Raw genomic sequence first — 24,033 nt, 5'->3', positions numbered from 1 at the left:
CAATGGACCAACTTTGTTTTGATTTGGAGATGCGGCCTAAAACTTTTCCCTCCCCTTGAATTTCGAGTCTCAAATTTCAGGTGCGGCTTAGATTTGAGAATTTTTTTTTTTCCCCTTGATTTCGAATCTCATTTTTCAGGTGCGGCTTAGATTCAGGTAAATACGGTAATGGATGTACAAGATGCCCTTCATGGATGTGACAATTAAAGAAAACCAATGTCATGTGACAATGAACAAAAGCTGGAACCAGGCAGACCAACACTACGATTGTGCAACTGAGCAAACTGCTATAGAGACATAATTTCCAAGTGTTTAGTGTTCCATGCTTCAAAACAAAACCCTCATAGGATCACTTTGTTGTTTATGTGTCTGTATGTCTGTCCAACTGTTAAGCAAACGTTTTTCCATGAATTAAATAATACACTGAGTTCAAATTTGTGTTGCATATTAAAATAAATGGTCCCTTGACAGCATAAAAATCTTAAGCTTCTAAGTCAATGTAATCAAAAGATATGACCATTTATGTCACATATTTTGATATTCGAAAATAGACTCACCAAAACCTATAACACACTTCTCGTTGATTGGGAATTATGAAATTTGGCAAGAAGCAAGGTTTCACAGTACAGTTAAAGGAAAAAAAAATTGAAAACTGTTAATCTGTAATTATATGACACACAAAAATTTTGTTTTTCATTTTTTATCAGTCAGTCTGTCTGTCCGTCCGTCCAACCATCCATCCATCCATCCATCGGCTACAACCCCTTTTTCTCATGGCAAGCTGACATATCAAATTCAAAATTTATGTCACATACTAAGGTCTGCAGTCCCTTGGCAGAGTAAAAAATTTAAGCTTCTAAATTTAACACAATCAAAAAAATGAGGCCATTTATGTCAAAGATTTTGATACTTGCAAAACTGATTATCAAATCCTACAGGGTATCTCCTGCTGACGTAGAATCATAAAGTTGTATTACATCACATAAAAAATATCTTTCTGCCATTAGAGTATACATTGCATTCATCATCCACCAAAAGCATAATAGATTAACATCACTGCATGCAAACGTAAAATGTAAATTGTAGGCATATTTTATTAAGTAAATAAAAAACATTTTATTAAATCTTCTATATCTACATATATATACTGAAGACCACTGTTCACTTCTTTTTATACTTCCAAGGCTAGTCTGAGGAACTATTGTAGATATTTTGATACGGTCTTGGAATTTTTTCTTCACAATATTTCAACGGCCAACATAGTCCTCACCTTCAGGTGGCATAAGCTCACCTCCAACCAGACTGCAAAGTATTCGTTGATATTCAGCTGTTGTTTACAGCCGGGTACAATTTCCAGCAACTGCTACATCCTTTGGTGATCATTTATTGGAGTCTTCACAGTTATTCTACAAAATGCATGTTTTCCAAGTGTTTGCTAGCTTCAACGGATCAGTTAACTAGTGAGATCTTGACCAAGATCTAACATCCTTCTAGAAGGATGATGTCACTTTGCACTGAAATTATTTAAATGAAATACTTTGAGTCAGCGCAGTGTGACTGTAATTTTGGCACTATCATTTGCAGTTATTGAGAAATTGTGTCTTGGGTATCTATATTTTCTCTCATATTGCGTCAATAATTCTGATACTATTAATATAAGATCTAACAGGAACAAAATGTATTATTTGTAAGGTTATATAACAACTGGAAGTTTTTGTCAATTGTTATTCATTGACATTTTGAACCACCCTTCCAGAAGGACATTAAGCTAATATGTTGTCATTTTGTATTCAGAGAATGATGTACACTGTTTGTTGGAACTTGTGGATATTTTAGAAACAAATGATTAAGTACCAAATAGTGCTGTGAATGTTACATTATGCTTTCCTCTTAATTCAATTGATAGCGTAATATGAAGATTCGGGTGCCAAAGAAAATCCACTTGTAGGTAAATCAGCAGTAAATCAACTCAGTGCTATTGTGCTTTGTGATTTGACCATTTCTGCCTATCAGTATGTGGTGAATATAGTACAACAACAATCTTTAACCTGTGATGTGCAGTAAATCAACTCAGTGCTATTGTGCTTTGTGATTTGACCATTTCTGCCTATCAGTATGTGGTGAATATAGCACAACAACAATCTTTAACCTGTGATGTGGTTCCAGTACTGTCCAGCAGTACCACAACAAAAATAACTATGAACAAACCAGCAAGGCTATCAAGGAAAAAAGTTCAAAACCTCAACAAACATACCGTAATAGGAAAAGTGGAGAAATAATTATTCAACCCTGAATGGACTACAGCAAGTTGGTCATGCCCTTTCAAAGGAACCATCCCAGCATTTGCCTGAAGCGATTTAGGAAAATCACGGAAATTCTGAATCAGAATGGTTGGACATGAGATTGAACCGTCATCCTCCTGAATGCAAGTCCAGTGTGCTAACCACTATACCACTGGAATATTTTGGAAAACTAAATAGGATTTTCAAGGATAAGCCTCCAATGTGTATCAAAATGAAAGTTCAAAATCAATGTGTATAGCCAGTTTTAAATTAAGACATATTTTTAATGGGAGTACCATTCAAAAACACAAGTTGCTCGGCAAGCAATGGAACAATGCATTTTAGGTATTATAGCAGGATATATAAGTGGACAAGGAAAAAAAAAGTTCCGGATTTTTCCCGGATTTCCAGGTTAAGAATACACTCTCTCCTGGGTGAAAATACACTTCCTCCATGTTAAGTGACAGTATACTTTCCCTTGGAACTGTAAAATTTATCAGTCCTTTGAATTGCTATTGTTTTATACAGCGACGTATAATTTCCCGGAACTTTAGAAAATGAAATTCAGGGGTAAAAACATGTTTTGGAAAGGTATTTAATGTGCAGCAGCATGTACAGTGCATATTTTCATATTACGAAAGTATAAATCTGAATTCCACCAAACACCGCATGTTACTTTCCAAAGCATTGACGCATGTTTGTAAGCCAATCATAGCTCAAGTCACGTGATCTCGCCAGCCAATAGCAGCAGATATTCAGAGCATAGGACATGTTATGTATCAGCCAATAGCAACATCACTGTTGAGTGGCACAAACAGAAAAAGTTAATGGTTTAAATAAATATACATAGTGCTGCTGCAAGAAAAGCAAAGCTTTTACATATAATATTTGTCTCAAAGAGTAATAAGCTACACGAGAAGCTAAGCTTTCACATATAATGACGATCTTTTTTGCACGTTACACTTTAAGATACATGACACAAATGTTACAGTAAGATCTGTAATAACGACATAACTGCCTTATCTTCTGGCCTTGAAATTCTTCTAAATCGCTAGTCAAGAGTTGATTTTTAAATGAAAGTCAAATGCTCTGTGATTTAAGAAATTCATTGTACATTCTCTCAATAGTCCATCTTGCGTAAAGGGAAATTTACTTTGAAAATAATGCTTTTCAAACCACAGTTCGCAACATTTTCCCGTGACCTGTTAGAAATAGGTTTATTTCAACAGTTGCCAGAGAGTGTCAGATAACAGGCATCACCGTGCTTGCACAGCTACAATGATGTAGGAAGCCCGTATGTTCGTAGGTGTAAAACATTAAAAGATCTTACATTATGTCATAAAAGAAACAAGACATCAGAGGATACTCTAAGAGCATCAGAATTCCATGAACCATACTAAAAAGCATAATTCGGGTTAAAGTGCAAATTCGTATGTCCAGATTCCCACTGAAGTAGGCCTTGACTTGATATTAAGGTTTCCTATGTAGTATTCCGGATGTAAATTTTGCTTGGAGTATGTGTACTATTTTATCTCATGTTTGGTTCTTTATTATAGCATAATGCCATAAGTGCTCGAAGATGAAAATGTGCACTTGAAACGCAGTGAATATTTGAAACTAGCCAATAGTGTGGAATTAAACATCTCATCTCAAATAAATTGACTATCTCAGCGGACAAGATTAATAAAAGCCAATTTATTTAGCAAACCGACAAAAATAACTTCATTATTCTGCAAGGTGGTTAATACTTGAGTGTTATAAAGGTGGAAATAAAACAAAATATGAAACTAAAAACGAATTTTAGCCTTCTGTTGTTATGTGAATGTATTTAATTTACTTGACAGCTCCTGGCCACAGGAGTTCAGTTTGCTTTAATCTGACGTGAGAGCAGTAAATGATGAGGAAACAGCTAAATCACTAACTCTAAACACTGGTCACATGGAGACTACCCACCTCCCCACTATAACGCAGACTGCTCTGCACATCGGCCCCAGGTCTATGATATTTCCAAACTGGGGCAAGACTGGATAGTGGCTCCTCCCCCCTCCCCTTCCTTGAGCGTTTGAGATAGGACATTAAAAAAAAAAAGTTCATTGTGTAGCACACATCTTTCTGAAGAGTCTGATACATAAAGCATATGTTAGAGAACACGTAAGACATGTTACTTGGTCTTGTGCTAAAGTGCAGTGCCACACCACTTCACACAGCATTCTTGTGTAGCATGTCACTACATTTCATTGTGTGGGACTCAAAAGGTTTATATTTTGTAGTGGATGCCATCAAACTATATTCAGGACAGTGAAAAGTAAAAGTCCTCTGGTGCCTCTACTGCCCCTCTTACAAAAAAAACTCGCAATTAATACTGAATGGGATTATTTCTAACCAGGAGAATAAGAACTCTTAAGAAAATTTGCACTCTTGATTGCCTATTAGCTAATAACATGCTGTTTTGTGTGGCATAAAATTAAATATAGAATACATAAAATCAGTAAAGACAAGAGATGAGCAAGACAGTACACATTTCTTCAATCTTGGGTCCTAGTATTGTTTTCTCTCTGATCTTGCTACAGCCTTACATGGCGTGCTTCCCTTTCTGCAAACAAATCTATTATGTCATCAAAGTTCGTCAAACGTTTTGCTACATGAAAAATCGTCTAATACTTAAAAAGCTGTTAATGCAAATAGTACCCACAACTGGTGTGGTTTCTCAATCTGATTACATCTATTTTGTCACTGTCTGCTAGATAAAATAAAACAGGCCTTTCTAATATTGCAGCAATTGTAACACCCGCTAAATAAGAGAGACTGACTTAGCAATAATGGCCGTTTTTATAACACGACAATATCTAATGCCTACTTGGCATACTACAAGCAAAAAGCTTCATGTCAGGAAATAGTTCCACATTTCATTCATACGTTCCAGTTTCTGAAGCTTGCAATAGAAAAGTAGTGGTACAAAATTTTTGTATAAATTTTGAATCGTAATATTCCTCCAAACCGCATAAATGAACAGTGATTGGCATTCATCCGTTCGGCTTTATTCTGCTCAGCTCGTATAGCCCTGTCCCCTTTTGTCTGTAAGAAAGTTTATTTCCAGATGTGACGAGGATTCCCCTGGCAGAGACATCACATACACTAAGCACGCATTCAAAAATCAACTTATGATTCATTCAGAAATCAACTTATAAAGTGTTCAAAAACGTTCCAAAACCAATAGGGATGTGTTTCAAAATCATATGAATAATCAATAGACTGACGTGTGCTGGATGCTAGGCACACTTTGTGAAACAAGATTTTTTCCTCAAGAATATGAATTTGGCGTCATCCACCCCCCCCCCCCCCCCCCAATTGCCACATGGTTCACACAGCCCGGTTTGCCCCCCCACCCAGATCCAGGCCTGATGTGCATGCATGAATCTGGCAGCTTGGGTGCACCAGTAAAATTTTCCGGGTAGCATCTGGCTTCTTGCTGCTCACATTTCTGTAGCCGTAGGTGGGACAAGATACTACTAATATGCAACTCAACTGTGCATTCGCATGAGCCCACTCGTAACTGCTCAGACAAATCTAATGTTAACAGTTGTGACATCAAGCTCATCTTAGGCAATTTGTTGTTATGAAGCATTGCATAGTCTTCCTAAAGCCTTTGACACATTTTGTTGTTGGCAGTCCCTTGTATGAGGACCACGTTTTATTGTTTTATATGGCACATTTCCTTTGCAGTTTAAGTTTTATTTGCGTTTTGTTCTTTCATTCATGTTTTACTGCTGCGGTATTATTCTACAGTAGCGGGATACAGTAATATCCTTTGTTGGAGTATCAGTTCGTACCAGTCAAAATTACAAAAATTTAAATGAAAACTAAAACAATGAAAAATTCTCAGATTCTAAAAAATTCCTGGGTTTTTCCCGATTTTCTCCCAGATGAATAAATTCCCACGTGTTCACCAGATGAAAAAATTTTCATGTTTTTCCTGGCTCTCCTGGTTGTGCTGGTTCGTATGTACCCTATACAGGAAATATGAGGACCACTAATAAGTGGGTCAGAGAGCAGACTGGAGTGGAAGAAAGAATTATGACTGCAATTAAAATGAAATTGTGGCAGGCATCACACGCAGCAAGGACAATGCATGATAGATGGGCCAAGGAAATTCCTTATTGGATTCCAAGAGTGAACAAAATAAAGAGATGCTAACCTAACAGAATGGTATCAGAAAACATGCCGGAGCTGCACGATACATGCAGCTGAGGTACATAATGAAAGGAAAACTGTAGGTAATACCTTTAACTAGCAGTGGATGTTAAATGGCTGACTTTTATATACAAGACAGTTACAAATAACATGCATAACTGTCCACTATACATTATAAATGGTTTACAAGGTTTGTAAAAACAATAGCTCCGGTGTATAAGGCAACTTAAAATGGCCTCTAAGGAAAAAGTCACATATACCAATGGAAACTGTGCTACATTGCTTTTGATTCACCAACAACACAAGGTTTTCATACATGAAGCACATGGTGTGTCAAGCATTGCACAGGAACCAATATAAAGCAGGTAGGCTCTGATAAGCAGATAGCCTCCTCCTTGTAAGGTGGATTTTAGTCTATTGCCTTTAGCTGGAGTATATAAGCTAGCAGTGGCTTTAAAAACAAGTCCAAGGAAACATTTCAATAGTTTGGCACTTTAGAGTTGTATGTCAGTAGCATCTGCTGACAGGGCAAATTAAAACTGAAACCCTATAAATTAATGTTTGATGTCAGTACTGTAAATGGATATTGCAGTATGTGCATGATGGAGAGGCTGAACCTGAAATGCTCTTTTCTTCAGAAGAAATATGGCTGCACTTACTGAAGAACATGAATCCTCATAACAATGACTTTGGTCTTCTGAAAATCATCAGTTATATCAAAAGCCCCAACACAACATGTTAACAGGAGTGCAGTGTACAATTCTAACAATTATGTCAACAATATACCATAAGTGTTTCCAGGAGACTCACAACTAACAAAAATACCTAGGGTTACTTAATGAACGACAATGTAAGGCCACACATCACCAATTCATCTATGACAGTATTACATCTTCCAGAGGAACAGGGGAATGAACTACATTATGAGTTTACCTGTCAGGCAAAAAAGGAAGCAGAGAGTAAAATAAAAGTCAGTTATGAGATAGAGCAACACTATCTGGTTACAAAAGTCAAGAAGAACGCATAATTTTAAAATTTGTATTTAAAAAAAAAGCTTGAAACAAGTAACAAACATTATTCACTTCTTATATGAAATGACATGTCAGTGATAATACTTACTCTGTGGAGAACCCTGACTCAGCATACTGCTCTCTCCATGCAGTAATTGGTTCAGAGAGCTGCTACTCTGTACCACTTTGCACTCAATTTCTTCAATGTCTGATTCATAATCAGCCGGTTCTTCCTTCGGTCTGTGTTCATCGCGCATATCAAATGGAAGTGACTCTTCTGCAATGGTTTCGGGACTCGGTGGTGCTACTTTTGGAACACTAACTGGATTGGGAGCTGCGGCTGAAGCTGGAGGCGGTACTGGAGCTTGTACTGGCGCCGGTGGCTGGGCTGGTGTTGGAGGCTGAGTTGTCACTGGAGGCGGAGCCGGATGTGGTGCTGGTGACATGACACGAGATGATGTGTTCGGTGGTGTCCTCATAGCACTCTGCACAGGCATTTCAGTACGCTGACGTTTGTAGGCACGAGGTGCATTTTCTTCTGAACTGATGGGAGGATCAGGTTTCATGCGCATTCTGGGTGTTGGTGGTACATCTTCCTAAAAATTAAGTCCTTACAAAAAACTGTACAGAACAAAAATATAGAGATATAGACAACCTCTCTCTCTCTCTCTCTCTCTCTCACACACACACACACACACACACACACACACACACACACACACACAACACAACACAACACAACACAACACAACGAAACCCCTATTTTACGTTTTCGTGTGGTCCAAAGTTAAAGAAACACAAAATTGAGAAAAATGCAGAATCGAGAAAAATATTAAAGCCCCACAAAATATAAGCAAAAATACATCTAACTGGTATACACGATTAAAAAATCGCAGTCCTCTCCAATACTTTGTATAAAATCTGTGGTAATGAATTTCATCTGATCTTAAAAAATCACAGATGCATAACAGCAAGTAAAAACTTATCAAAAAATTGAAACTGGTATCTGAGTACAAGGTAATGGAGCTGTTTTCGGACATGCTACGACCACAAATTACATGTCCAAAACGCATATTTTTGAGAGATCATCCGTTGTGCTCACCCAGAAAAAAAGCAAAAACTTATGAACATGTTGAATTAAACCAAAAACATCATAGCAGTTACATGGTTAAACCATAAGCATAAATGCGAACATTTGCTTAATGACAAACTTTGGCACCATTGCTGTTGTTGTTTAACGCATTTTTACGAGCTGTACTTCAACTGCTCATCACCATTACTGTGTTACTTTACGCTTGATTGGAGAAACAGAGATGTGAAAAAATGAGTTTACTTCCCCAACTGATGTTGCAAACTTCTTAGAAGTTGGCTCAGTGAATTGCTGTAAACTGTATAAAATGTAAATTTGAAAGAAAGCTCAGGTGCTACAATTTTGCTTCACGCCCTCTATCACTGTTGCCAATCTTTACGATCTACAGTGTGGGGTGCATCTGGTGCAAGGTATATACATGAGTAGTGTATGTAGATGTTGCAACTATATAGCATCAATTTTGAACATGAAAGTCTTTAAAATGTGCTGTTGCAAAACCCTTTTTCTATTTTCGTGTCTGTCATACCACATCATCTGCATGGAAAGTATATTTTTTTCCTCACTTCACTAAATGCTTTCACAGCTACCTGCACTCCCATCATCGAAGGGCAACCCCCTATCCACATATCCAGTAGGTGATCTCATTTTACGTGTTTTTGTGTGGTGTGGCGGTTACATTGCCTGTTGGGTGTCACCAGCCAATAATAGTTCATTAGCCAGAAATGGGCGACATTTCCTCAATTATGACCAAGCATATTCGTAGAGCCTAAGTATTTGAATTTAAAAGGTTGATGATTGATACTGTTGCTGAATGCAATACATATGAAATACGTGTGAAAATGTGAGACTTGAGTTATAAGTGGCACAAGAAAAGGCAGTGGCTGGACCCCTTCATCACATATTGGCTTGGTCCAGAACTCTTTGCATCAACTGTCTTGTTTTTCCATTACCACTGCAACCTAATGGTAGTTATATCATAACTGTGTGGTGAAGCTAAACATAACAAGTTGTGCTGGCAACACTGACTGTAGATTACGTCAGCATTTCCTCTCTCGTCTCCCCTATCCATAACAATCTAAAATACTCCCTTAAATCCCCCACCATGCATGGTATAAACCATCTGTATTTTGTGCCACTAAAAACTTCTTCAGTCATGTCATCCAATTTCAATAGGAAGGAAACAGGACGAAATCAAACGAGACTTGGAATAAGTACTTAGAATTGAGGTAAACCGTACTAGGAAGAAATGTAAAATTGGGGAATGTTCAGCATTGATCTTACGTGGTTTTTCACAGGGGCTACAAATTTATGGTGTGGAATAGCAAAAAACTTATAATCAGTGAACGTAAAATTGAAATTCCACTATAATTGCTTTTATATATACACTGATTGTTCAGTTGTAACCTGTTGTTGTTTTAACAAGATCACAGCTTTCAGAAATGCATAAATGTAGGCAATTCTATTTTCACATTAATAGTTTTCCTAAAATTTGTATCTTAAAAGATATACTACATCTTATAAGTTCACATTATCCACATTAAAGTATTCCCTGAATTTGTATTTGTTATGAAAAAGTATATAAAGTTTTAAGATATCATGATAAGATTAGAATAGAAATGCATTTGTCATTTACCAACTGACAACGAAAAGGTAATAATCTGATAGAGAATTTTGTAGAGTAAACAAGCATTCCATGAAAGAAAATGTTTCCTAACACCCCAAATTTCCCAAAGCACATAGAAGTTGACTTTTATATAACAACAAATGTCTGATTTGCATCCTGACCAGATACAGAAAATTTAGATGGCCAGATATAATTCTACAACCTATTATCAGGGTGGCGCAATAATTGTGCTGGTGGAGCTAATTTCGTGAACCACATGTCTAATGGGTGATCCCCACAGCTCATATTCATGCATAAAAAGATGTTCCTGTTAGGCAACAGCAGCAGTCCTCTGAATGATGTATTATAAACTGACAAACTTGTAATATGAAACAGATTCTGAATTTGATTGCCCATCATGCCTATACCTTAATGGAAATGACTTGACTGTAATCAGTCTAGTTGTCATTATGCATCTTTAGGCTCTGTATATGTCGAGTGTAATCTATTATGAGGGGCTGAAGCAACATCATGCTGAAAAGACGTAAAAGTGGTGATGACAATTAAGAAACTTCTCCATGTGTAACAAACATCATGTATCCTGCGAGCCTTCACTTCATCAGGAAGCATGAGAAAAGACATCAACAGCAGATGTAATTGCAGCAACAACTGCATAAATAGCAGTCCCAACTGCTGAAGGAGTACATGGACAAACACAGTCAACCCAACTTCACAACAGCCAGAACTGTGGCTGCTCCGTAACTCTATTACATCATTCAGTATGTTTAGCAAAACAACGGTGAAATGGGAATCACACAATCACGAACTATGGCAATTCTTCATCATTCACTGGTTGAGCACCAGACTATGTGGATCCAAAAGTCTGGGGTTCCATCCACAGATGGTCTCGGGGTTTCTATAAGTCACTTATCACTTCAAACAATGGAAAATCCAGGATGGAATGTAACAATACCAGAAAAGGAAAGTTGCTACTCACCATATAGCGGAGATGCTGAGTCGTGATAGGCACAACAAAAAGATTCACACAGTTATAGCTTTCGGCCAATAAGACATTTCAAATATTATATGAAGACAAGCACGTACCACCTCCAATAGGACCATACCTACTAAAGTATTGTGCTGCTCAAACTAACTTTTCGAGTTCATTATGCCTTTAACTTTCAGCACACGCAAAGTAACAAATTCTGTACTGAAGGGAGCATTTGGCTAATCTTCGTTTGATGTTATGATTTTTCAGTTTCTTGGAAAACTGGTGTGGCGATACCTGTAAGATACCGCTAGCCCACGCCTCTCGCGGTGTGCGTTTAACCCCATTTAAATGACGCGCCAAGCGCGCGCCCAGCGGCTGTACGATTAATTAAATAATCGGCGTGCTAATCACAGTTAAAATCTCTGGTCCAGAGGGATGTGAAGAGGCTGTGGCCCAGAGAGAGAGTAGAGTCAGTCGAGTCTTGTTCAGTCTTAAGAGTCAGTCGAGCTAGAAAGTGTCTTGTGAAACGATCATTCTGTGGATAATATTAGTGTGATGATTTCTTTTATATGTGTTGTGTTGTCTTCTTCGATGAGTAAAAAAAAAAAAAAAATATAGGTAAAATAAATTTTTGTGATGTCCATCAATAAGTTCATTCCAGTAAAAATAGAACCACTTCCCTTCACCTTTATTCACCCTTTTTTTTTTCTTTCCTTTGCAACAAAATAAAAACAAAAAAAAATTACCACCCTCCCCTTTTTTTTTTTTTTTTAATTCCGGACATCACACTGGCTCCAGCTGCTGATCCAATAACCTTGCAATTCAGTGGTGTCTGATCCACTCATTTATCGCTATTACCAGAAAAGTTGCATCCTTGCAGCCCATATATAGTTCCAACAGCAACAAAAGCTACCTGGTAGCTTGCTTAAGTCACTCTGTGATCTCAGTCATTACTAAATTTGAAATGCCAAAACCCAGTCCTTCACTCATCCATCAATCAGGGAAATGATTCTCCCCAACTGCAGGCTATTTGCACTTGGTGCCAGATACAGGGTCATGTTGGTACTGGACTTCACAACAATAAATCCTGCTCACATGCCGTAACAGTACCAGATAGTGTGGCAAAAAAAGTATAATGGCAAACTCCACCTCCAGATTCTCACAATTCAGTACTTGAACGTAACACTCGCCACAGGAAATCAACAAATCCAGTTTAGATCGGAATAGAGCAGGACTTTATTTTCATTGTTAACACTGTATGTAGTCCACTGTTACTTGGGTCAGTTAGGGAAATCAATTAATTTCTTTGAACGGTACTTCCTACTCAAGGCGTCCATCAAACAAGTATCTATAACCCTCTCAAATTTTGGTAGTCAACACAGTTGCATTTCTGAGTATTTCACTAAAATATACTTTATTTCTGTTTCCATATTCAAACTGATACACAGTATTATGTAACTGGATAAATAAAAAATCTACTCACCAAGTGGGAGTAGAAAGACACACACAGAAAAAAAAAGGTTTTACTTATGCAAGCGTTCGAAGCAAGTGGCTCTTTCTTCCGGTAGAAGGATTGAAGGGGAAGGAAAGAGGGGTGAAGAAAAAGGACTGGAGATATTTAGGAAAAGGGCAGAGTTCGGGAAAATCACCCAGTACCCTGGATCAAGGGAGACTTACTGGATGGGGTGAGAAGGAAAGACTTTCCTTTGCATCGTGTCCAGTAGGTCTACCCTGACCCAAGGTTCTGGGTGACTGCTTCTCATCCCGTTCAGTAAGTCTATCCTGACCCGAGGTTCTATGTAGTAGCATGTTGAAGGTGGTCTGTTGTGGTTTTTATTTCTGCAACATAGTTTGAGACAAAGACCAAACTCTGCCCCTTTTGCTAAAGCTCTCCAGTCCTTTACCTTTACCCTTCTGCCAGAAGAAGGTGCCACTAGTTTTAAAAGCGTATATAGGTAAACCCTTTTTTAAGTGTGTTTTCTCCTCCTGCCACTTAGTGAGTGGATTTTTTATCTGTTCAATTACATCACATCATCAAAAAGTGACCCACAATTCTGCCACATTTAATCCAGCTTGTTTACATTACAGCTAACTTTAAAAGCAACTAAACAACTAGTACAACAAGAAATTACCAGTACAAAAGGAATTACCAACAAGTTTCACATATGCCAGAGTATGAAATTTCTGTTGTAATGTATTTCTGATGTTTCAAGTGTTCAGAGGGTACAAGTTCTTTCTGGTAGGCTGAGAACAGGTGGAAAATGAAGCTTGTGTGGGATGACTTTTAACCTCAAGAATGGATGATAATGTGGAAGGAGTGAAGTGTCTTATGAGGTTTGATAGTAAACAGATGGTATGAATGATCAAAGTTTAAACGTGTTTGGTATCCATTGAATTTTAACACATGGTGTGAACATGGGGAAAGTGTAAGCAATGAGTGTTTCAGGAACTTCAGAATTGGACAGAAGGAAAAACATGAGAATGTGTGTCTTGCTGTTCAGGACCACCTCCAGAGAGACTCAGAAATTTTGAGTCACACAAGAAAACATTCACACCCAAATATCATGGAATGCACAGCTGGGAGCAGCATATTGCAAACTCTCCCCATCTTAGGAAAGAGACACTGTTCAAAACCAAACTCAAATGACTGGTCCTTTTTTTATTTATTTATTTTTCATGTTGAGGGGAAAAAATACATGTGCAAAAAGACACTGCATAATCTTGGATGCTGCACTATGAGAATTCTCCCTGTCACACAGTAATTTCCATCAATGAATTTTTGGTACTAAATAGCATTCCTGCGATTTCTCAGTATCCCTGTTTACAAGTAGTACCTGTGACTACTTTTTTTCCCTAGTGCTCAAGAATTATTTCAAAAGGGGTCATTTTGGTAGTTTGAATAAAATTCAAAAGTGATGGGCTGAGAGGTATTCAAGTATAGGCCTCCCACAACTACTATGAAACCATCTTCATGACAACTTTAAAACTATGACATGTAAAAACTACAAAATTCATAGTTACAAGTAAGTCAGTCTCATTACCTTTATAGCTTGCAACCAACACACCTATTTCTAACTACTGTATAATCTTTAATTAAATCTCTGTTCATAACTCATTGATATTTAATCCTGTTCATAATTCACTGAAATTGAGTCATCTATCTACTAGATGGTTATCCTGGTTCATTGTCATGGTCCCAGTTGCAAGCTGTCTTTCTAATGGCTTCCAGGGGGCAACAAAAATTTATTTTCAGTATATTGTGCTTTTACAAGTGAATTTAGAAATTCTGTATTCTGAATGGTTTGATGCAGCTCGCCACGAATTCCTCTTCTGTGCCAGCCTCTTCATCTCAGAGTAGCATTTGCAACCTGGGTTCTCAATTATTTGCTGGATGTATTCCAATCTCTGTAATCCTCTGCCATTTTTGCCCTCTACAGCTCCCTCTAGTCCCATGGAAGTCATTCCCTGATGTTTTAACAGATGTCTGATCATCCTGTCCCTTCCCCTAGTCAGTGTTTTCCACATATTCCTTTCCTTTCCTCTCCCATTCTGTGCAGAACCTCCTCATTCCTTACCTTATCAGCCCATCTAATTTTCAACATTCATCTGTAGCACCACATCTCAAATGCTTCTGTTCTCTTTTGTTCCAGTTTTCTCACAATCCATGTTTCACTACTATACAATGTTGTGCTGCAAATGTACATTCTTAGAAATTTCTTCCTCAAATTAAGGCCTATGTTTGATAGTAGTAGATTTCTCTTAGCCAGTAACACCCTTTTTGCTAGTGCTAGTCTGCTTTTGACATCCTCCTTGCTCCATCTGTCATCGGTTATTTTGCTGCCTAGGCAGCAGAATTCCTTAACTTCATCTACTTTGTGACCATCCATCCTGATGGTAAGTTTCTCACTGATCTCAGGATAAGGATCAGAATTTGACTGTCTCATAACATACATGTTACATCATTGATTTAGTGCACAGGAGGCTTGTAAAGCGTTTAACTATAATAGATTGTGCTTGGAGTACAACATTTACTAGAACCATAAAATATCTGAATATATATACTATTAATTTTTATCCTGCTCCAGTGGTCAGACCATCATTAAAAATTCATCAATAGAGTAATAGCATTTTGGCACCAGAGTGCTATATAATTTTCTTTTTATTGAATCAGTTTCAATCTTTTGAAAATTCGTATTTTTTAACTTGGTGCATATTTTCGTCTCCATATATTGTCATCATGGTCTTTCTTCTGGGCCTCAGGATTTGCCAGAGGTGAGTACCAGCAACATACATTGGTTTTAACAAGTGAGACTAAAACGTTTTGAGCGTTTATTGGATTATAGCAGCCCAACAGTGTTGATAACTCAGATATGGGTCCAATTTGGTAGAGAGGAAATCCTTAAACCATCAGAGGAAGAAATCAGTGTTGCGCTAAAGGCCCTCAAAAACAACAAGGCTCTAGATGGTAGTGGTATCACAGCTGAGATGCTACGCCTCGGGAGTGAAGCATTAACGGAGGCACTGAAACGATTAATATCTACCCTCTGGACAGTGGAAAAAATTCCTGAAGAATGGAAGGGTGTAGTTATACGTCCCATCTTCAAGAAGAGAGATGCCACACAAGAATCCAACTACCGCGGGATTTCACTATTTGGGATCGGGTTAAAAAGTATTTACAATGCTGCTCCTAAACTGCTTGAAACCATTGGCTGAAGAAATTATAGGCCCTTATCAATGTGGCTTCATCTCTGGATGTCAACTCTTGATCACATATTTACCTTGAGACAGCTAACAGAAAAATTTTTCCACTTTCATTGGGAACTATACTTCATCTTCATTGATTTTAAACAAACTGCCAAGTAACGTTCAGCAGCCAACTATCACCACCACCTGGTATTCAAAATAGATTGTGACAAGGAGATCCATTGATGTCAATACTATTCAACTTGGCCTTGGAAAAAGTAGGCCGCAAGGCTGGTCGAAACAGAGAAATTGAGATGGCGAGAACAGACACAATCCTGGCATTTGCTGAAGATGTTGTGATCCTTGACAACACCCAGGAGAAAGTGAGTGCTGATACTTTAAGATTCCTGTGTAACGCGAAACAAATAGAGCTGGTAGTGAATGGGAGTAAAACAAAATATCTCGTCGTCTCGGAACATCAAGCTCCTCTGCTCTCCATTATTGGTGACAGGCATGCCTTCGAACAACTAAGAGAATTTGAATACCTGGGATACATACTGATTAATAAAAGTGAAAAGACGAAAGAGGTGCAGCAGCGAATAACAAACACTAATCACATTTTCTTCAGCCTAAACAATCTATTTCAATCTCAGCTGATTTTGCTAAAAACCAAGATTCGACTATAGATGACATTAGTATGGCTGTACTTTAATATGGTTGTGAAGCCTGGGAAACTTCAACAACTGAAGAAGCAATTTGTGCATTCGAGAGGAAGGTATTTCGAAAGATATATGGACCCATCTACAATACCACTGATGGTAAATGGGAAAAAAAAACAAAAGAAGACCTTTACCAAACATCAGACGAATATCAGGGCAGAAGAGGATACAGTGGTTTGGCCACATCTTCCGAACTGGTGGATCCCTCCATAACTGTGTTCTTCTTTCCCAATCTGCTGGGAGATGCCCACAGGGACGACCAAGGACACAATGGAAGGCTCAGGTACTGGCAATAGTCAAGCAAGTGGAGCCAACAGCGGTACAAGTAGAGGCTGGGGACCAATACCGACAGCAATGTACCACCACCTGCAATAAATTTTTCTTATACTGGGACTGTGACTAAATGGTGCTTTTTTCTTTTTGTAATGTGTAACTTTGCAAATTTGTATAATCTGCAGTTTGTTTTTTATATTGTGTTCTGTATCCTTTTTATTGTGCTGTAGGTATAAAGGCCCGTAAATGCAATAAATGATACATATTATGGGGTCTGCCCAAAAAACTTGAGTCAATGTGTAGGAAACTTTCTTTATTTCTAGTTTCATATCCATACCAGTAGTCACCTGGAGGAAACAACTCTAGATTATTATTTGTGAAAAGAATTATTTCATACAAATACAGTGAGTGAACACTCAAGGGCACCACACCGTGTATTATGTTGAAGAAATCGGTTTTTGGTTTTCATCATATTTAAGTACTCTGAAAAAGTTTTTTTTTTTTTTTTTTTTTTTTTTTTTTTTTTTTTTTTTTTTTTTTTTTTAGCATTTAAAGAGCATTTTCCTACCATGTCTGTTTATGTGCCAAGCCCACTATTCTGCATATATTTTAGATCTTTATATCCCCTACATTGCATGTTAGGGATTTTCTTTTTAATCCCGAGTGTGTTGGCTATCTTTGGAATGCAATGGTCGGTATTCTTTTGTTTCTGCTGTTTGTAAACAACACACTTTCATACACGCAGTTGGTTTTGTTCAAGTGTGGTTACGAGTAGTTACCATACTTACATTTGCAGTGCTTGTTTATGTGTGTTTTGTTATGTTTATTGAAGATGACAAAACATAAAGGCATTTTCAAGAAATGACAATTTAGAGGAAACATGTTTAGAAAGCTTATGTCACCTGGCAACGATGTTCCTAATTGTAATCCTTCAACAAGTGCAGCATCAAAGAAGCTCTCACCATTTCAACTGAGTTACAACGAATTTACTGTAAGTGACAAGGGGTGCAGTAACATTATTATAAATTTGAGAATATTATCAGATGTAATTTCTAAATTTGTACAATGTAGACAGTGTGGTGAGTCACAGAGTGTGAAAATTTGTGAAAGTGCCAGTGGCAGAAAAGGCCTAGCAATTGCTTTGGACTTAATTTACACTAAATGCTCAGCTGTTATTTCATTTATGAGTTCTTCAAAAGCAGGTGCAAGTCACCCTCATGAAATCAATACTAGATTAGCTTATGCCTTACGATCCATTGGCAAAGGCGTGGCTGCAGGGAGAACATTTTGTTCAGTGATGAATAACTACCAAATAAATTTGAAAAACTGACTGCAATATTAAAGAAAGCTGTATGTGAGGTCAGTGAGGAAAGCATGAAACTGGCTGCCAGGGAATCAGTGGAAGAAAATGATGGGTGTTCGGATATTGCACTTGCACTTGGTGGAAGTTGGCAGAAAAGAGGACATACTTCTGAATGGAGTAGCGACTGCCATGAATGTAGACAACGGTAAAGTGTTATATGTGGAGATAATGTCTAAATATTGCAAATGTTGTAAAGTCAATGACCATAAAGAATGGCTAATTGTGTGGCTAACTGTGGAGGAACAAGTGGTGGTATGGAAGTTCATGGAGTACAACAAATACTTCATCACTCTGTAGAAACAAGAGGCGTATGGTACACCAAATATTTGGGTGATGGTGACAGTAAGGTATACAACAATGTGGTGAACTCTAAGCCATATGGAGATGCCATTATTAGCAAAATAGAATGTGTAGGCCACGTTCAAAAACGTTTGGGAACAAGGCTAAGTAAACTAACTGTTGATATGAAAGGAAAAAAAAATTAGAAGATGGAAAATTGTTGACCGGACACGGTCAGTTAACTAAAACTGAAATAGAAAACTTGCAGGTATACTATGGGCAGGCAATTAGGGGAAAAAAAAGAAAATCTGGAGGGAATGAAGAGAGATGTTTGGGCCATATTCTTCCATTAGTCCTGTACTGATGATAAGCCATGTCATGGATTGTGTCCATGAGGAGAAAATTAGTGGTGCAAATGCAATAGGGCTCAGGTAACTGGAGAATCTTATTCTCACCAGCATTCTCTTCCTGCTGCTGTCATTACAGCAATTAAACCTATTTTCACAGACTTGGCTCATCTTGACCTTCCAAGGAAAACGTCTGCATGGGCAGACACAGAACCCAAATGAATGTTTTAACAGCATAATTTGAAAACACCTTCCTAAAACTGTATTTGTAGGCATGCATACAATGAAACTAGGAGTTCATGGTGCTGTTATTATAATCAATTGTGGTAATATTGGAAAGTGTTGGGTACTGAAAAAGCTGGGAATTAATCCTGGTGAAAATACTATCATTGGGCTCCAACATTGTGATAAAATGAGGATAGCCGACACAGACAGATCTGATTTTAATAAGGCCAAGAAAGCAAGATAAACATCCAGGAAGGTGAAAAAGAAGCTGGAAGGCCTGCTATAGGCCAAAGAAGAGCCATCATATGCAGCAGGACAGTTTTAATTGACTGTAGGTAACAAATATCAAAAGTTTTTTCTTTAAAGTCAATTTCCCAACAAACTAAAATTTTCAGTACATATGCCCCATTATATCAGAAACTATCACAGATAAATGAATGAAATTTTCAGAGACTCTGCATAACATAAAAAGCCACCTCTGATACTACATTCATTAATATTCCCCCATTAGGAAGTTCACAAAAAATATTTTCTGCAGAAAAAACTTAATATTTTTTGTTACTAAATTTACAAAAGTATTTCTTAAAAACTATAAAACAGATAAAATAGATTTTGGTACAATTGACTCTATTAGCATCTTGTAACATACAGTAAAAGTATTAAGGTCCTGCATCAAATAGTTTTTTCCACAAATGGGTCAAATACTCGCCTAAATCAGCATGGGTTAGATAGGCAGGGTGTGGTCCCCTTAATATATTTAGGTCTCTTAATAGTGGCCGACAATATTCACTTGACTTTGCACTACACATGTTCCTTATGATTTCTTTCTGTAAATTTAATATTCTTGTCAAATTGCTAGCATTTGCCAAAAAGACAATGCCATGTCTGACTATTGCCTCAAAGTAGCTATGGTATGCTACCTTCTTCAAATACCAGGTTGTTCAGATTGCTTTTTAAATAGTCTATGCATGAGGACCGTGATAGATTTCTGTCCAACTGCATTCCTAAAAATTTAACATATACTACTTTGTTTAGTTTCAGCTTCTGTGCATAATTTGAATATCATTTATTCAAATAATTTGAATATCTTTTTTTGTCTTAAAATAGAAAGAAACTTCCACATGGGAAAAATATATTAAAAACAAAGATTCCAAGACTTACCAAGCGGGAAAACGCCGGCAGACAGGCTCAAGAACAAAACACACAAACACACACACAGAATTACTAGCTTTCACAACTGATGGTTGCTTCTTCAGGAAGGAGAGGGAAAGACGAAAGGATGTGGGTTTTAAGGGAGAGGGTAAAGAGTCATTCCAATCCCGGGAGCGGAAAGACTTCCCTTAGGGGAAAAAAAAGGACAGGTGTACACTCGTGCACACACACACACGCACACATATCCATCCGCACATACACAGACACAAGCAGACATATTTAGGCAAAGAGTAAGGGCAGAGATGTCAGTCGAGGCAGAAGTACAGAGGCAAAGAAGTTGTTGAAAGACAGGTGAGGTATGAGCGGCGGCAACTTGAAATTAGCGGAGGTTGAGGCCTGGCGGATATCGAGAAGAGAGGATATACTGAAGGACGAGTTCCCATCTCCGGAGTTCGGATAGGTTGGTGTTGGTGGGAAGTATCCAGATAACTCGGACGGTGTAACACTGTGCCAAGATGTGCTGGCCGTGCACCAAGGCATGTTTAGCCACAGGGTGATCCTCATTACCAACAAACACTGTCTGCCTGTGTCCATTCATGCGAATGGACAGTTTGTTGCTGGTCATTCCCACATAGAAAGCGTCACAGTGCAGACAGGTCAGTTGGTAAATCACGTGGGTGCTTTCACACGTGGCTCTCCCTTTGATCGTGTACACCTTCCGGGTTACAGGGCTGGAGTAGGTGGTGGTGGGAGGGTGCATAGGACAGGTTTTACACCGGGGGCGGTTGCAAGGGTAGGAGCCAGAGGGTAGGGAAGGTGGTTTGGGAATTTCATAGGGATGAACCAAGAGGTTACGAAGGTTAGGTGGACGGCGGAAAGACACTCTTGGTGGAGTGGGGAGGATTTCATGAAGGATGGATCTCATTTCGGGGCAGGATTTTAGGAAGTCGTATCCCTGCTGGAGAGCCACATTCAAGGTCTGATCCAGTCCCGGGAAGTATTCTGTCACAAGCGGGGCACTTTTGCGGTTCTTCTGTGAGAGGTTCTGGGTTTGAGGGGATGAGGAAGTGGCTCTGGTTATCTGCTTCTGTACCAGGTCGGGAGGGTAGTTGAGGGATGCGAAAGCTGTTTTCAGGTTGTTGGTGTAATGGTCGAGGGATTCAGAACTGGAGCAGATTCGTTTGCCACGAAGGCCTAGGCTGTAGGGAAGGGACCGTTTGATATGGAATGGGTGGCAGCTGTCATAATGGAGGTACTGTTGCTTGTTGGTGGGTTTGATGTGGACATCTGTCCAATGGCCAGCTTCACACATCCGTCCACATCGAACCCACCAACAAGCAACAGTACCTCCATTATGACAGCTGCCACCCATTCCATATCAAACGGTCCCTTCCCTACAGCCTAGGCCTTCGTGGCAAACGAATCTGCTCCAGTCCTGAATCCCTCGACCATTACACCAACAACCACATGTGTGTGTGTGTGTGTGTGTGTGTGTGTGTGCGCGAGTGTACACCTGTCCTTTTTTTCCCCTAAGGGAAGTCTTTCCGCTCCCGGGATTGGAATGACTCCTTACCCTCTCCCTTAAAACCCACATCCTTTCATTTTTCCCTCTCCTTCCTTCCTTCCTGACGAAGCAACTGCCAGTTGCGAAAGCTCGTAATTCTGTGTGTGTGTTTGTGTGTTTTGTTCATGTGCCTGTCTGCCGGCGCTTTCCCGCTTGGTAAGTCTTGGAATCTTTGTTTTTAATATATATATATATATATATATATATATATATATATATATATATCACATGGGAAAAATATATTTAAAACAGATTCTGTGACTTACCATACGGGAAAGCGATGGTAGATAGACACAATAAAAAATAAAGAACACACAAACACACACACAAATATCAAGCTTTCGCAACCCACGATTGCTTCATCAGGAAAGAGGGAACCATGGGTTGTGAAAGCTTGATATTTGTGTTTGTGTGTTTTTTTTATTTTTTATTGTGTCTATTTACCAGCGCTTCGTGGTTTTATCTATGTATAATTTTGCATATTCCTGCTACTTCTCATTAGTTTTGTCTTTCTTCAATTTACTCTCAATCCATGTTCTGTGCTCATTAGACTGTCCATTCCGTTTAGCAGATCATGTAATTCTCCACTTTCACTCAGGATAGCAATGTCATCAGTCAATCGTATCGTTGACAACCTTTCACTCTGAATTTTAATCCCACTCCCAAACATTCCTCTTATACCCATCCCCGCTTCTTTGACATACAGATTGAACAATAGGAAGAAAGACTACATCCCTGTCTTACGCTCTTTTTAATTTGAGCACTTCATTCTTGGTGATGATGATGATGATGATGATGATGATGTCGTGTGACGAGGGCCTCCCATAGGGTAGACCGTTCGTCTGGTGCAACTCTTTCGATTTGACGCCACTTCGGCAACTTGCGCGTCGATGGGGATGAAATGATACTGATTAGGAGAACACAACACCCAGTCCCTGAGCGGAGAAACTCTCCGACCCAGCCGGGAATCGAACCCGGGCCCTTTGGATTGACATTTCGTCGCGCTGACCACTCAGCTACCGGGGGCAGACTTCATTCTTGGTCATACACTCTTATTTCCCTTCTCGACTCTTGTACATACTGTATATTATCCATCTCTCCCCATAGTTAACATCTATTTTTTTCAGAATTTAGAACATCTTTACACTATCAAATGCTTTTTGCAGGTCGACAAATCCTATGAACATGTCTTGATTTTTCTTTAGTCTTGCTTCCGTTATCAACCGCAATGTGAGAATTGTCTCTATGATGCCTTTACCTCTCCTAAAGCCATACCGACTGTCATCCAAGACATTACCAAATTTCTTTCTCATTCTTCTGTATAATATTTACTTTTCTGGAAGTCAGATGGTATGTCACCAGACTCATACATTCTACACACTAACGTGAACAGTTGTTTTTGTTGCCATTTCCCCAATTATTTTAGAAATTCTGATGGAATGTTATCGATCCCTTCTGCCTTATTTGGCCTTAAGTTCTCCAAAGCTCTTTTAAATTCTGATTCTAATACTGGATCCCCTATCTCTTCTACATTGACTCTTCTATAACATTAGACAAATCTTTCATTTCATAGAGGCCTTTGAAGTACTCTTTCCACCTATCTGCTCTCTACTCTGCATTTTACAGTGGAATTCCTGTCGCACTCTTAATGCTGCCACCCTTGCTTTTAATGTAACCGAAGGTTGTTTTGGTTTTCCCATATGCAGAGTCAGTCCTTCCAACAATCATTTCTTTTTTGATTTCTTCTCATTTTTCATGTAGCAATTTCATCTTCGCTTCCTGCACTTCCTATTTATTTAATTCCTCAGTGACTTGTATTTCTGTATTCCTGAATTTTCAGGAACATTTTTGTACTACCTTCTTTCATCAATCAATTGAAGTATTTCTTCTGTTACCCATGGTTTCTACACTGTTACCTTCTTTGTACCTACTTTTTTTTTCTAACTTCTATGATTGCCCTTTCTAGAGATGTCCATTTCTCTTCAACTGTATTGTCTACTGAACTATTCCTTATTGCTGTATCTATAGCCTTATAAAACTTCAAGCATATCTCATCATTCTGTAGTACTTCCATATCCCACTTCTTTGCTTGCATACTGATTCTTCCTGATTTATCTCTTAAACTTCAGCCTACTCTTCATCTCTACTACATGGTGATATCTGTTTCTAGATATATCTTACAATCCAGAATCTGATTTCGAAATCTCTGTCTGACCTGATGTAATTTAACTGAAATCTTCCCTTATCCCCTGGCCTTTTCA

General features: G+C 38.4%; 1 protein-coding gene across 19 annotated transcripts in view; it reads right to left on the bottom strand.

Moving 5' to 3' along the window:
• Positions 1-24,033, bottom strand: part of LOC126358278 (modifier of mdg4-like) — a 342,870-nt gene that overhangs the window by 266,181 nt on the left and 52,656 nt on the right. For all 19 annotated transcript variants that reach the window (XR_007566224.1, XR_007566225.1, XM_050007536.1 and 16 more), the window contains one exon: positions 7,593-8,079. Coding sequence is in view for 17 of the 19 variants with exons in the window: in XM_050007536.1 (XP_049863493.1) it covers positions 7,593-8,079 (487 nt within the window). In the remaining 2 variants the exon portion in view is untranslated. The remainder of the gene's footprint in view (positions 1-7,592; positions 8,080-24,033) is intronic.

The sequence above is a fragment of the Schistocerca gregaria genome, chromosome 1, assembly GCF_023897955.1.
Source record: "Schistocerca gregaria isolate iqSchGreg1 chromosome 1, iqSchGreg1.2, whole genome shotgun sequence".
In the NCBI taxonomy this organism is placed as follows: Eukaryota; Metazoa; Arthropoda; class Insecta; order Orthoptera; family Acrididae; genus Schistocerca; species Schistocerca gregaria.
Note: the sequence above shows the minus strand (reverse complement) of the source record. Positions and strands in the feature narration are given on the sequence as shown.